Below are 13,141 nucleotides of genomic sequence, written 5' to 3'. Positions count from 1 at the left end.
ATGTTGGGGTCACAGTGAGTCTGTACATCCTTGCTTATACAAGGCACAGAGAGTTATGAACAAGAGCAGCTCCTTTCATCGTATGAGTTGGGTGCACAGATGCCATGAAGAGGGTGGATGATAGGGATTGTTATTTCGCAATTGAAGAACTTGCTTGAATTTGTGTTTAACATGAAAGTCAGTTATTAAAATGTTTCATCAGCCAGATACAGTGCCTGACCTGATTGCTGTGCTGTCAACAGACTGAACCTTGCTGGCTTTAGAACATGCAGCAATCAAGGGATAAAAAACTCAACATTGGAAAATCACTTTAAAAACTTGATTAAAGTGTATGTGTGGTGAAACTCATGTGTAGCGTTTCCAAAAATTGAATAAAAGCAGCATCACCCTTGGAGGTTTATCATTTGACTTGCTGGAGTTTATATTTTGATACACTTTTATAAATAAGGCGTTCAGAGGATGTGAGTGTTCTTCATGCAACATTAGACGCTAATTTGAACAACTCCCTTCAAAAAACACAAGAGATTAGGTTGCATTCGTGACACCAGAATTTAACAAAGAAAGACCGGTGTTTGTTTACGATGTGAGCATGCAGAAGCATATGTGTGTCTCTGATTGATCCATGCTAATCACTCTCCCCGTAATTACCTTTTTTTTTGCTAATGGATCAGACCTTTTAATCACCATTTTGCCCTGTGTCCGAGAGCATGTGTGTGTGTGTGTGTGTGTGTGTGCGTGTGTGTGTGTGTGTGTGTGTGTGTGTGTGTGTGTGTGTGTGTGTGTGTGTGTGTGTGTGTGTGTGTGTGTGTGAGAGAGAGAGAGAGAGAGAGAAAGAGAGAGAGAGAGTGTGTGTGTTTGAGAGTGAGAGTGAGAGTGAGACTAAGAAGGCAGAGGTAATTTGGATTAACTAGCAGGGCGATTGTAACTATGCAGACCATAAATCTTCCTCACACACATGGCTTGTGCTCTTACACAACCTATGCATGTGAATTCATGTGAGCACACACTCACGCGGCATATCCTTTTCCTGTTATCTCAGATAAGCAGGAAATCCTAATCAACCAATAAGAGCACAGAGGGCATCTCTCACTTTCTCTCTGTCCTTCTATGTGTTTGCTATCCCCCTCTTTTTTCCTGGACATATTGGGAATAACGTACAAGAGTTGGAAAGTTTCACAGTCACCTTTCTATTCTGTTCTATTCTTCTTCTTTAATTAACTCTAAACTCTGTATGGCAATTTGAACACTAAAAGCCACCATAGTGTCTGAGAAAGGTTGATTATCGCAGCTGGCTGATTAGAAATGATGCCTGTTGAACCAAATGAACACGGTTCATTCCCCACGGCAAGGGAATTGCTTTTCAGCAGCCGACCCAAGTATCAAGAGGACTCATTTAATCTCTCCATGATCCACATTTTATTTTTTGCAATTGAACCCAAAACTCGATTTTCTTGCTTAGCGCTACATCAGTGGAAATTGCCTTATAACTACTTGATGTTATTAACAAAATCCATTTCTGACCTTAGCCGAAACCCCCATCGACAGTGGGAGCACCTGCCCAGTGTTGACAATGCAATTCAAGCTAAGAAAATCAGCCTGAAGTGACAGTGGAAATTCAGTATAGCTGCATTCACTCTCCCTGTTTTGTGTTTGAACCTGGCCAAAACTGACCAGGCTCAATAAGACTGAAATTAAAATGTTATTGCATTGTCCTTAAACATATCAGTTATCATAAATTTTTCTTGTGAACATAAAATGTTTGTCAAGAGAAGGAAAGAAAAATTGTTGATTTGAGGAAACAGCCATTTCAAATCAGTAAGAGAATCAATGGTGGATGGTAAATAGACTCCAGTTATATAGTGCTTTTCCCTGGTATTTCACAGACCCAAAGCGCTTTACATTGCATGACAAAAAGACAAACAAGACATTTCTCAAGGAAGGGAAATTGTGTATTCATGTTGAATCTAATTGCATGTGAATGAAGCTAAGTTGAGAAGTCAAGTTGTCAGGGCCTTTAAAGTATTTGAACAAAGATTGCAGGTGAGTTGTGTGTTAGCATCAGCCCGTGAACTACACATGAACTTGTTTGTGGAAAAACCATGCTCATCTCAAAATCTCCTTGGCCATAGAGTTGGCATCTTTTTCGTTTGTTTTATCTTTTGTTGGGGTTGAGGTGCTACACGGGCAGAGCTTCTCCCATTGGTTTGTGCATATCCTTTATGAAACTGGCCAAGGGTGGTGTTTGAAAACAAGTGCCTTTGCCTTTTTGTTTTTAAGAAGATGAGCCAAGAGTGAGAAGCTTTCCTTGGATTCAGGTTTCAGATTCTTGAGTCCAAGAATCAGTTCCAGGTTGAGATTCATATCCGTAGATATTACAGAATACCTCACGCATCACATAAAGATCTGTATGAACAATAAATGCAAAATATTCGCCTAAATACGGCTAAAGTTGCACTTGAGGAACCTAATCGTAGACATACTTGTTCAACAATACCTGTCAGAATTTTCGTATCGACCTGTTTTGTCCATGAGAAAATCCAACATATCAATACACAGCCCTCTCACATTTCACAGTTAATTTGATGAATTAATACTACTTTAACTGCAGAGACTTAAAAAAGAGAAGATTGAATGTGTATAGAGGGTAAATTGATTGTCTGATGAAATCATAAGGCAAAGAGAGTTTGATAACTTATCTGAAATTATCCCTTTCAGTGCTATACAGGGTCATTTGTTTCGATGCAGTAGTATTGCTCGAGAGAATTCAGCCCAACACCGATAATCTCTTATCTCTATTTGTTTAAACAACCAGAATTTATGTTGCCATAAGTGCTTTTATTATTTTTCTCTTTTTCTTCAATTTTATTTTCTTACAAAAAGTGTGTTCATATCGAAACTCAACATTTGAAACACATTTTTTTCTGCACTTGTTTTCAGTTTTCATATAAGCTCATTACAACTCATCGTCAATTGGCAGAAACCTTTTTATAACTTCAGCTAAAAGGAGTGGAAACTGGCTGCACATCAATGGTAACCTAATAATAAAGAATGGGCTATACGCCATAACGGGTGTTTATGCTGTGTTTGCGGATCTTATTTTTCCTGGGATGGGGAACACCAATAATTTGGTGCGAAAGTAGTCTAAATAAAGTGTATAAAATAGATAGTATAAAATTAACAGCCAACTGAGTTGGATTAGAAATAATTAAAAACAAAGGAAACATCCAACCTCATCTTTGTCTGTTTTTACAAGTTAGCATTAAATAAAGAACTGGTCCTACCTGGTCCTGAAGTTGGCAGGATGCGGGTGCCCATCATACAAGGACAGAAAGTCATACTCCTCTTCAATGGCAAATGACAGAAAGTTGAGCTGGATTCTACTCCGCTCCTCACCGACAATGACCCAGGTACAGTTGGCCCCATTGGGGTAGCCATAGGGAAAGCCTGGTGATTCTATACTGCCATTTCGGCCTTTCAGTGTGCCGCCACATGTGTAGATGAAACCTATGGGAGAGGAAAAGAGACGTGAATTTAATTTTTTTAACATAGTCTTCATTATTCTCACCAAAAGGGAAGGAGAGATAAACAACCCAACAGCAATGGTGAGATAACATTAAAACAAAACATTTGTGTGTGTGTGTGTGTGTGTGTGTGTGTGTGTGTGTGTGTGTGTGTGTGTGTGTGTTTGTGCAAGAAGGACATTTGATTTAATGTGTGTGCAATCTATGTGTGTTTCTCTGTGCATGTCGTAGCAGTAGTCAGTGTGTGTCTTGCAGTGTGTTTGAGATCTGGCTCAGTATTACTTCTGAGAGACACGAGTAACAACTGCAGTGTGCACTCACACAACAAATATAGTTTACCAAAGCCACACACACACACACACACACACACACACACACACACACACACACACACACACACACGTACACAAATACTACTATTCGGTATCCCTCCAAACCCAGGTGCACTAGACAAGTACCATTTTTTTTTACACAACTGTTTTAAATAAATGGAGTGAATAGCATTGATGGTTCACTTTTCATTAGTTCTTTAAGAGGTAACGGTGTGAAAGAAGTCTGGCAAATCATTGCTTAACATCAACGTAGCACTGTAAGCCATAAGACAGCATGAGTGATACCAAACAGTTCAGCTTGAGTCTGATAAACCCTGTTTATTTGATGCTGATATACAATTCCATATTAATGGAATATATATATAGCGTAGCCAGCGCCAAATCTGTTGAATCAAGTGTTTGTCAGAAAGTGTTATGGCTCGCTCGATGTGTGGGTAGTTTGTGGTGCTGCTGGGAACATAATCTTGCCTACCCCACAGTGAGGGCAAAGTGCAGGCTATGTTTCAGAGCAGCGATCCGGGAGCTGGTCGTTACATTCAGCATGGGGTGCTTGAACCCAGGTCCCCTCAGTTGTCCACAGAAGCTATCGGTCCACCTGACTTAATAGGTGAAATCAATAAGCGAGCGGGGCATTCTCTGGAAATTCATCCCTGTGTTCCTGTTAAAGATCAAAAGATGGCTATGTCTTTGTTTTTGTTAATCAATTACCGAAAGGTCAAAATGACATGACAACAATAGGTCTGTGTCAGTCGGCTTTAGCAATGCCTTTGAACATGACCTAGCAATGTGTGACTGAGGGACATAAGCGTGAGTGCCTGTGTGTGTGTGTGTGTGTGTCTGTCTGTCATTTTTAAGAGATATGCATCTACACTCACTGTCTCTAATTGAATGAGTAAAAAAAACAGTTCAGATGACGCAAACTCTTGCACACACTATGCAGCCGCCGGTTATTATTTCTTTACAGAGGGAGGATAAATACTATTAGATCTTAATGAGCTACTCTAGGCTCTTCATTATGGCCCCATGTATGTTGAGGCAGGTTGACAGGGTTAGGAGGAGACGAGGCAAGAGCTTATGAGGAGAGGAGTATATGCACAACTAAATCAACTGCAACAGGAATAATGTTGACTTTGTGACAGCTGCTTTACTGCTTTAATTGAGTGTGTCCAAATCCAATGTCACGGTGCTGTATATTTGAGCATGAATAGCCACATATCATTTTCACAGCCATTTTGGGACTCCTGTCTACAGTCAGTTAGTGGAATGTCTATAGCTTCACCTGTGAGGTACCTGATTACAAAGCATGAGTTATTGTGTTTATCATAGCCTAAGTTAAAATGGTTGATCAACTGTTGGAACTATGTTTAAATGGTTCAATATTAACGGACACTTGAGTATTTTCTGTGGTTATGTTAAAGCTTTATATATTTTCGAAGGGCTTGGTAATGTGGGTGAGAGGAGGAGTGGGGAGTAGAGTTTGTTTACATGCGTGCACTTCCTTTTTTTAACATGCTGCATGTACTGATGAATTAGAAGTGAAGCTCATTTTGCTGCTCTATTCCAAAATCTCTCCGGGTGTACAGAGCCTGCTAAATGCCTAAATTGTGAACGGTAGAAGTAATTGATCTCCTTGGACTGTGCGGTTCACATCAGGATCGTTATCACCTCCCTTTGATCTTAATGATGGTCTAATATCAAACACACCGCAGGAGTTTGGATGGAAACCGTGGAGCGTCCAGGAGGGAAGTCGCTCCAAAGCATTTTTTTTTCTCGCGAAGCTCTATTGATCGCTGATGGAGGAACTCTTCAGTTGTACCACTCCACAGGGGAGTCATACTGCTGAGTCAGCTTACAAGAGCACAAAACCCCTCGGAGCTAACAGGGATTTAGCATCATCCTGCACGTGGACAATACAGCAGGGAAAGAAAACCTGCTGTTACATCAGACTCCATCTAGCGTCTGCTCACTGGGAGTTGGTGTTTGTAAATCACACTACCTCTGTGCCTGTTGAGTTTTTTTGCATTTAACTTTCTCTGATCCAGTGCAGCTGGCTGTGGCGTTTTTTTTGTCTACTTTCTAATCGTACAAAGCTAAAATGCCTGTCCACTACTCATATTTATATCACACTGGTAATAGATACAAAGAAAGGAATAATGATGGCATGAGTCTGCAGCAGTATGTGCCTTTGGTGACTTATTCCTCATTTAAATGAATGTGTTGAATTGAAGATTTCTCTTTACTATATACGTTTGATGTCCTTCAAGTCTGCGGCCTTAACTGATCCCCTCTGAGTGCAAAGCTCAAATCAGGATGATCATCTGCCTGCCTTTCATGTTTATGAGCCTCGTTATTTACCATGTCAGCCCAGGGCCATGGGGACAGCAGGGCCATCCCCCACTGGATGCTTTTCCAGCCAATTATCCAAGACAGAACCCAAACCACCAAAAACTGTGTTTGTGCTGATATGTGTGTGTGTGTGTGTGTGTGTGTGTGTGTGTGTGTGTGTGTGTGTGTGTGTGTGTGTGTGTGTGTGTGGGTATCCGTGTGTTTGTGCGCTTTTTTTTTACAACCCTCATTTACCCAGACAATTCCCAGACCATCACAGTGACAGATATAATGACCAATGGCAGTGTGAGCTGCAATTAAGGGCCAGTATGTCTGTGTCTTCACAACCAATCAGAGTTGAGAAGTTCAGGGGAACTGGAACAGACAGGCATGGTGCCATTTGAGGACAAACACATATGCACATACACAGACCTACAAAATGAGCTTACTGTATATATACATACACACACAACCGACATATACGCCAACCACACAACCATATCACCTTTTGCTCCTTTCAATTTATTTGGTCGTTAAGAAAAAAACGGTTGGAAATGCCACTGCACGCCTTGCGCCCTTTATCTATAGGAGACTGCAGATAAAACTATGTTGCACAGCGCAACAAGAAAACAACCTATTGAACTGCCATTTTGGCCCGGTTAAGAAAGAGCAGATCCATGTGGTGTCAATTGGAATTGAATTGTATTATAAAAGTTAAATGCATTCATGGTCCAATAAGCAGTTATCAACCTGAGGATAACACATTTCCACACTTAAAAATTAAAAATTCTATCGAATCCTATCCAAGCCTCTATTCAACATGTTTCATTTGTATTCAACTCTTTGTGATTCAACAATTCCTGCTTGTCCAAGATGCAGTTGCACCCAAGTTTTTAATTCAAAGTGGTTTGTGGATTCATGCTATTTTTGATATGGCTTCCTTATGAGATATTTGTTTACCATGAATACATATAGCATTTTATATAGCAACCAAAGTTGAAGCTAGTTCACTTGACGCCTTAAAAAATTATTTTATTGTCAAACTAATTGAACGGGAAATGATGTATGCACCTTACTCTACAACTGCTTCTCCTGGTGACTCAAGATATTGGATCTTTTTAAACAGAATTATTGCTGAATGACAATATTTATGACAGCCAAATACACAGACTGACTGATGCATGTTTGTCTGAAATCAACATTTTGTTATGTTTTGTGTTGACATGCTGCGGTGCTAACAGTGCCTCGAGCAGAAGGGTTAACAGAACAAGATTTGGGATTGAGCTCACAATGGAACCTTATTACCAGACTAGAATGAACTGTTCTGCCAGCAAAAGAGCCACACACTCATACAAACCGCGCCACATGTTTCAGTAGAGAGGGTGCAAATTAAAACTTTAAATAAAGTGCAAACATTATTTTATGCAGTCTTAAGTAAACTCCCTGGGGTGAGTTTTAGTTATGAGCCTAAAATAAGACTTAATATGTACTATGAAGGTAACATTCCGTGGAAATGGTAGCTAGCGATGTGGAAATATGGTGGAAAAACAACATTTTCAGAGATGTTCTTCTCAACAACCCAAAAAAGGCTCCCTGTTGTGAACTGTGACACAAGCCACATTATTTACAGGATTGAGTGAATGTTGTAAAGAGTCCGTCAAGCTATGTGAAGGTTGAGGGACAGGTCATCTGAACTATCCTGTAATTCCCAAGAGAGGTAACACTTGACTGCCCTGACAGTGACGGATGTAGAGGTCATACGCTTGGATTTCTTAGGCGACTCAAATGCATCGAGGAAAAGAAGGTTGTGTCCATTTACTTTTTTGTTACAATACTAAATACTACTGCTTTTCATCATCTGGTATCAACCCATGAACATGAGTCATGCATAAGCCTATATTGGTTTAACATGCTCCTACGGCTTTACTTGTATTAGGAGACAGGATTTGAATTGCTGTTTTTTTTGTCCCCTCAGGGTCCTAGTCATTCATGATGTCTCTTTTAAAGGACAACGACAATATCACACACAAAGCAAAATATAAATTTTAAAAAAACTCTGTTTTCATGTGCAATAAAAAATATTGGATATTGGATTTTAAGGTTCAGGAATTGCTGAAGTACCCATACATTTCCCTGCGTGTAGATGTACCCTTCAACAATATATATTTGAACCAGTTGCTAACCATTTTTTATATTTAGTAGGCTGTAACATGGCATTTGTGGTGTTTGGTATTTGGTGCCCCCAACGGAGCCTTCAAGGCAGCGCTGGTTAAGGTTAGGGTTAGGGTTAAGGTTAGGGGATAGGGCCTTCAGTGCTGGCTTGAAGGCTCCCTTGGGGGCACAAAACACCATTGAGCGCATTTTGTGGCTTTACAATATTACATCAACTGGTAAAGAACTGCTTATAACTTTGCAAAGTTAAAATAAATAAAGCCCACTATTTGTAGCCTTCAATCCACAACGGAGAACCTGATGACTAAGTCCATCACAATGTTTATCTGACTTAAACACATTGGAAGGTGTCATACAGTCTAAATGAAGCAACCTCATTAAATTGAAGCCAGGATACAGAGTGGAGTGAAAAAAGAGCGTTATTGAGACAGAAGGACAGAGATGGAAAGCAGAATAAACAGAGAGAAAAGGACAGATTTCACCTCGTTCATCAACGCACGAAGAATGAAAGGATGATTTAAAACTCATCACTCAGAGGAAAAGGGGTGAAAGAGTGTAGGAGGGAGAGCGTGAGCAATGGAGAAATATAGAAAGAGAGAAAGGAGACTAAGAGGAAGGGAGAGGGATGAGATGAGGGAAGAGAGAGGAGGAGGGAGAGGGAGAGAGAAAAAAGTGAGGAGAAAGGGGTTAAAGAGAGACTTCTAATTATGCTGACTACCAGACCGAAACTGACAGCCCTTCTATACACATTCACACTCACACACACACACACGCACACGCACACGCACACGCACGCACACACACAGAGGCAAATGGTCAGTGAAAGGCAGGCGCACTTGAACACAAATACACACACCGAGGTACACACAGCCACACACTCATATGTGGACATCATGCCAGTTTCAGTTGTAGTCACAGGAGACAATGGATATGGACGAGAGAAGCTATTCAGTCTGTTGTGGCAACGCTGCCGAATATCGATACATTAAAGCCGGAGCAAGAACAAGCTTTGCTGATTTTTGTTGGTTTTCGGCCGGTTTCACCCGCCTCCAAGTGAGTGAACGTTTGTCAATTGAGCAGTTCCAAACCTTCTGTACAAATGAAATGAAGTACGATGGTCTGGTAGAACCAGGCTAGGTCATTTCTGATCATCAGAGGAAACAATTAGACAGTTTCAGAAATATTTAAAAGTTCCTCGTAGCACTTTTAATAAAAATATTGACAATACTTCGAGTTCAAGTTTTAATGAAGTTTCTTGCGATTAAACTGGGCCACTTTCAGGAACCAGGAATGCAGTTCATTCAAGATGACAACCCTCCACACAGACAGAAGACAGCTATTAAGACAAACTATTTAGAGCCACCTTTCAAGTCTACAGAAAGGCATGTGTGTTTAATACTAAAAATATTCGGGGAGGAGTATCGCTTTAAGCAAGGCATTTCCCCCCCTGAAGTCTTAAATAGAGTTGCTAATTGGCAAACTGTGAAAGATTTGTGATTGCACTGTGGTAGCTCCTAGGTGTGAATAGATGGACTGGTACTAATGAAGGGCCGTCTTAAGCTGGAAAAAGGAGCGTGCATGCTCAGCAAAACCTTCCCTGGATAGAAGAAGCTTAAAGACAAAAGGATTTAATGAACCCTCATTTAGAAATACGGGCTAGATCTCTTTCATCAAAGCAATATCTCGCTCTGAAATGTCTCAAATAATACGCTGATGAAAAAATAGTGGCACCATTTTACACCATTTTCAACGGAAGTCCATGCCATTTTTCTTTTCCTTTATTTACAGCAAAACTTGTGGCCGGCAGACTACAGAAGAACTGTATAGTTTTATGTCATTAAAAAAAAGCACATCATCAAAAGCACGCAACCACTGCTGCTTCTGAGTTCCTGGACTTTATGTTTTGTGTGGGGTTTGTATACATCTAAGAAAAAAAAGCAAGGTGTACTGGAGGCTGGAAGAATTGCCAGGAGGTGTGGTGGATATGAGGGTTTGTCTATGTTTGTTCTGTGATGTGAGCTACTGACTTTTTCAGGATATTTTACGGCCTGGAAGCAATGAGTCGTTTTTCGATTTATCTCGGCCAACTCAGCGCTGTACCAATAAAACACAGGGTGGTTGGGCACGAAAAGGTGCACAAACATAACATAACGCTGTTGGCTTGTCCCTTATAGCAGGGCTGTGGAAATGTCTGCTGCCACTAAAGCTTTTCATGATTGTAAATATCCTCCCTCAAAGGATTGTAGAACTTCTGTGCAGTGTCCTTGAATCTGGCGGCCGTTGGAAATGGATTTCAGGTTTGCATTATTTGGTTCTCAAGGGTACCTGTTAAAAAAAAAACGCCCACACCATGTTGTCTTGTGCGTTCTGATGAAGCATTACAACTGTTTGCCCTTAGCCTCGGAAGGCTAATGCGTACTGACAGACGCCCTCCTGCAACCCTCAAGCCCTTAAAGACAGTGAGTAAGACATTACAGCGAACCGAGGGAAATCACTTAAACCAGACCGCAATGAATATATAAATGAAGAACAAATCAGACCTCTCCATACAGCTAGATTATCCGACTTTCCATGTCATAAAAATGTGCTTGATGATTCTGAGGAGGTGAAATCAATTATGAATGTTGTCATTTTCTACCGGGAGGCCCTATATGATCAATAGAGTCATGCTCACATGGGTGCTGACTACTAAATGAGGAAACGGTGAAATTATTACCGTATTCTTCTTTCAAATGGGACCCGCGGTATACCCCTCAAGGTTTCTGGGCGTCCCTAGCACCTACTTGGGGTGCCAGCAATGTCTCCATATGACCCATATACTATGTGTGGGTGGGCAGACATCCTGCAATATGAAATATAACTCTTATCCTCGACAGTATAGTGACAATACACCAGTCCAACTGTGAGAGAAATGCACTTTACATTCTCTTCCATGGCTCTGCCTCTCTCTCTGTCTCTCTCCCTTTTTTCTATTTGTCGGTCTTCCTTTCATCTCTCTGACGCTCCCTATCCCTCTCCCTCCGTCTCTGCCTCTCTCTGGGGACCTCAGTGATACCAGTGATTCGCTTAAAGGGCTATTCCGTCTAATCTCACCGACTCTCATTTATGATTAAGGAATGGCTTTTCCCAGTGGAGGAAAACTGACCAATCAAATCATTCCAGACGGACAAAACCATCCAATCAGTATTCGGCTCACAGCAGCACTTCCAGCTCCGGGGGCAAACTGAGATGTGTGTGTGTATTTGCACACATGCATGTGTGTAAATGAATTCCATGCGTGCTAGATAATTTAAATGAGCTGTCCATGTCTCTTGAAAATGATATCTGTTCATTTTCTTGAGGTTTTTTTTTTTTTTTGGAAGTGTGAAGGAAAGATGGAGGAAATGGAGAAGACGGGGTTCAGGTTGGTCGGAGCAGAGTGACAGAAGGTTGGACAAACCGAAAGCTAAAAAAATAGGGGTAACCAAATGGAAAGTGGAGTGGCGGGCGGGGGGAGTGGGGGTTGACAGGGAGAGAATGAGAGGAAGAAGAGAGATAGCAAAGGCAAATGCAATGGAGAGAGACAGAGCGCGAGAGAGTAAGCATGTTTGAAACGTCCCATTGGTTCCTGCTGTCAGGAACGCTTGTCAGCCAAGAATTAGACTGCTCCACGCTGCCACTGACTGACAGTTGGCCTGCGGTCTAGACTATACCCCGGAGTGGTTGAGGCTAAATAAGGGAAATGGCTAGAGAGAGACAGGGGGAACACACAGGGCTGAAAATCAATTTATAACACTGTCAGTCAGGGGAAGAATGGGACGATGGAATGGAGACAAGGATAGATTAAAAAAGAAAGACAACATTGAGAAAAGGGTTCAAAGGAGAGACTGAAAAAGACAAGATTTGAGGGGGAAAACAATGGTTGAGACCTATCAAGAAGAGATGCTACGAATGCTACTCTGCTGCATACCTTCTATGAATCCACTGCAGGTGGCAGAGCCTCTTCAGAAATGACACCGCTCCAGATATACTTAACCCACACTAATTAAAGACCTCCAAAAAAGGCTGGCTTCAAAATTATAGGTATCCACAACCACCACTGCTACAATAATTCTGGATACGTGACTGAAAACACTGGATTACATTTTTTAATTGAGGACTGATCAACTGCATACACTTTAAGCCACTTATTTTTTCAGCACACATGCTATGCTTGAATAACCATTAATTTAATTATCAGTAAGCTTACCTGTAATCATCATTCATACTGGGCTTGTGTCAATTGTTAATCACAGCACAATTGTTGAAGAATGTGCCTGGTGCAGGGATAACATACTGCAAGTCTAATCATTACTCACCTACTTTAGGCAAACCCAATGCAGGGGTTTGTTTCCACTTTTTATTGCTAATTCCATTATACAACACCGCCAGCAGTGACTTGAAAAGTGAGATATTAAAGAAGACATTTTAATTATCCCAACTCGTCTTTAAACACAAAAGGGACACATTTAAATAAATAGTATTTAGAAGTTTAAGTGTCTCCCCGCTAGAGAAAAAAAGTACAATAAAAAGCACAGGGATTACATTAAATTAAATCAGAAATTGCCACCTGACTATATTGCTGTAAAACATAAACACCACATTCAAAGAGGAATGTGAGGGCCAAGTATAGAGAGAACAAGATAGCGGGTTCAAAATGGGAGCATGTATGTGCCGACAGCGATTGCGTTGTCCGAAAGTACAGAAGGGACATAACAACGTGAGCCTCTGTTTTGGCTTCAATTCGGGCAGCCGTGTCAGTTTCTCATTTTC

At 41.0% G+C, this 13,141-nt stretch overlaps 1 protein-coding gene across 1 annotated transcript in view; it reads right to left on the bottom strand.

The window, feature by feature from the left end:
* The window catches only part of csmd3b (CUB and Sushi multiple domains 3b), a gene marked incomplete at both ends in the record, with an annotated part of 320,381 nt that overhangs the window by 242,055 nt on the left and 65,185 nt on the right, over positions 1-13,141 (bottom strand). Inside the window, one exon of the mRNA XM_080046015.1 lies at positions 3,282-3,504. Coding sequence (XP_079902141.1) covers positions 3,282-3,504 — 223 coding nt within the window. The remainder of the gene's footprint in view (positions 1-3,281; positions 3,505-13,141) is intronic.

This window comes from Ammodytes marinus, assembly GCF_949987685.1.
Source record: "Ammodytes marinus genome assembly, chromosome: 17".
Lineage (NCBI taxonomy): Eukaryota > Metazoa > Chordata > Actinopteri > Uranoscopiformes > Ammodytidae > Ammodytes > Ammodytes marinus.
Note: the sequence above shows the minus strand (reverse complement) of the source record. Positions and strands in the feature narration are given on the sequence as shown.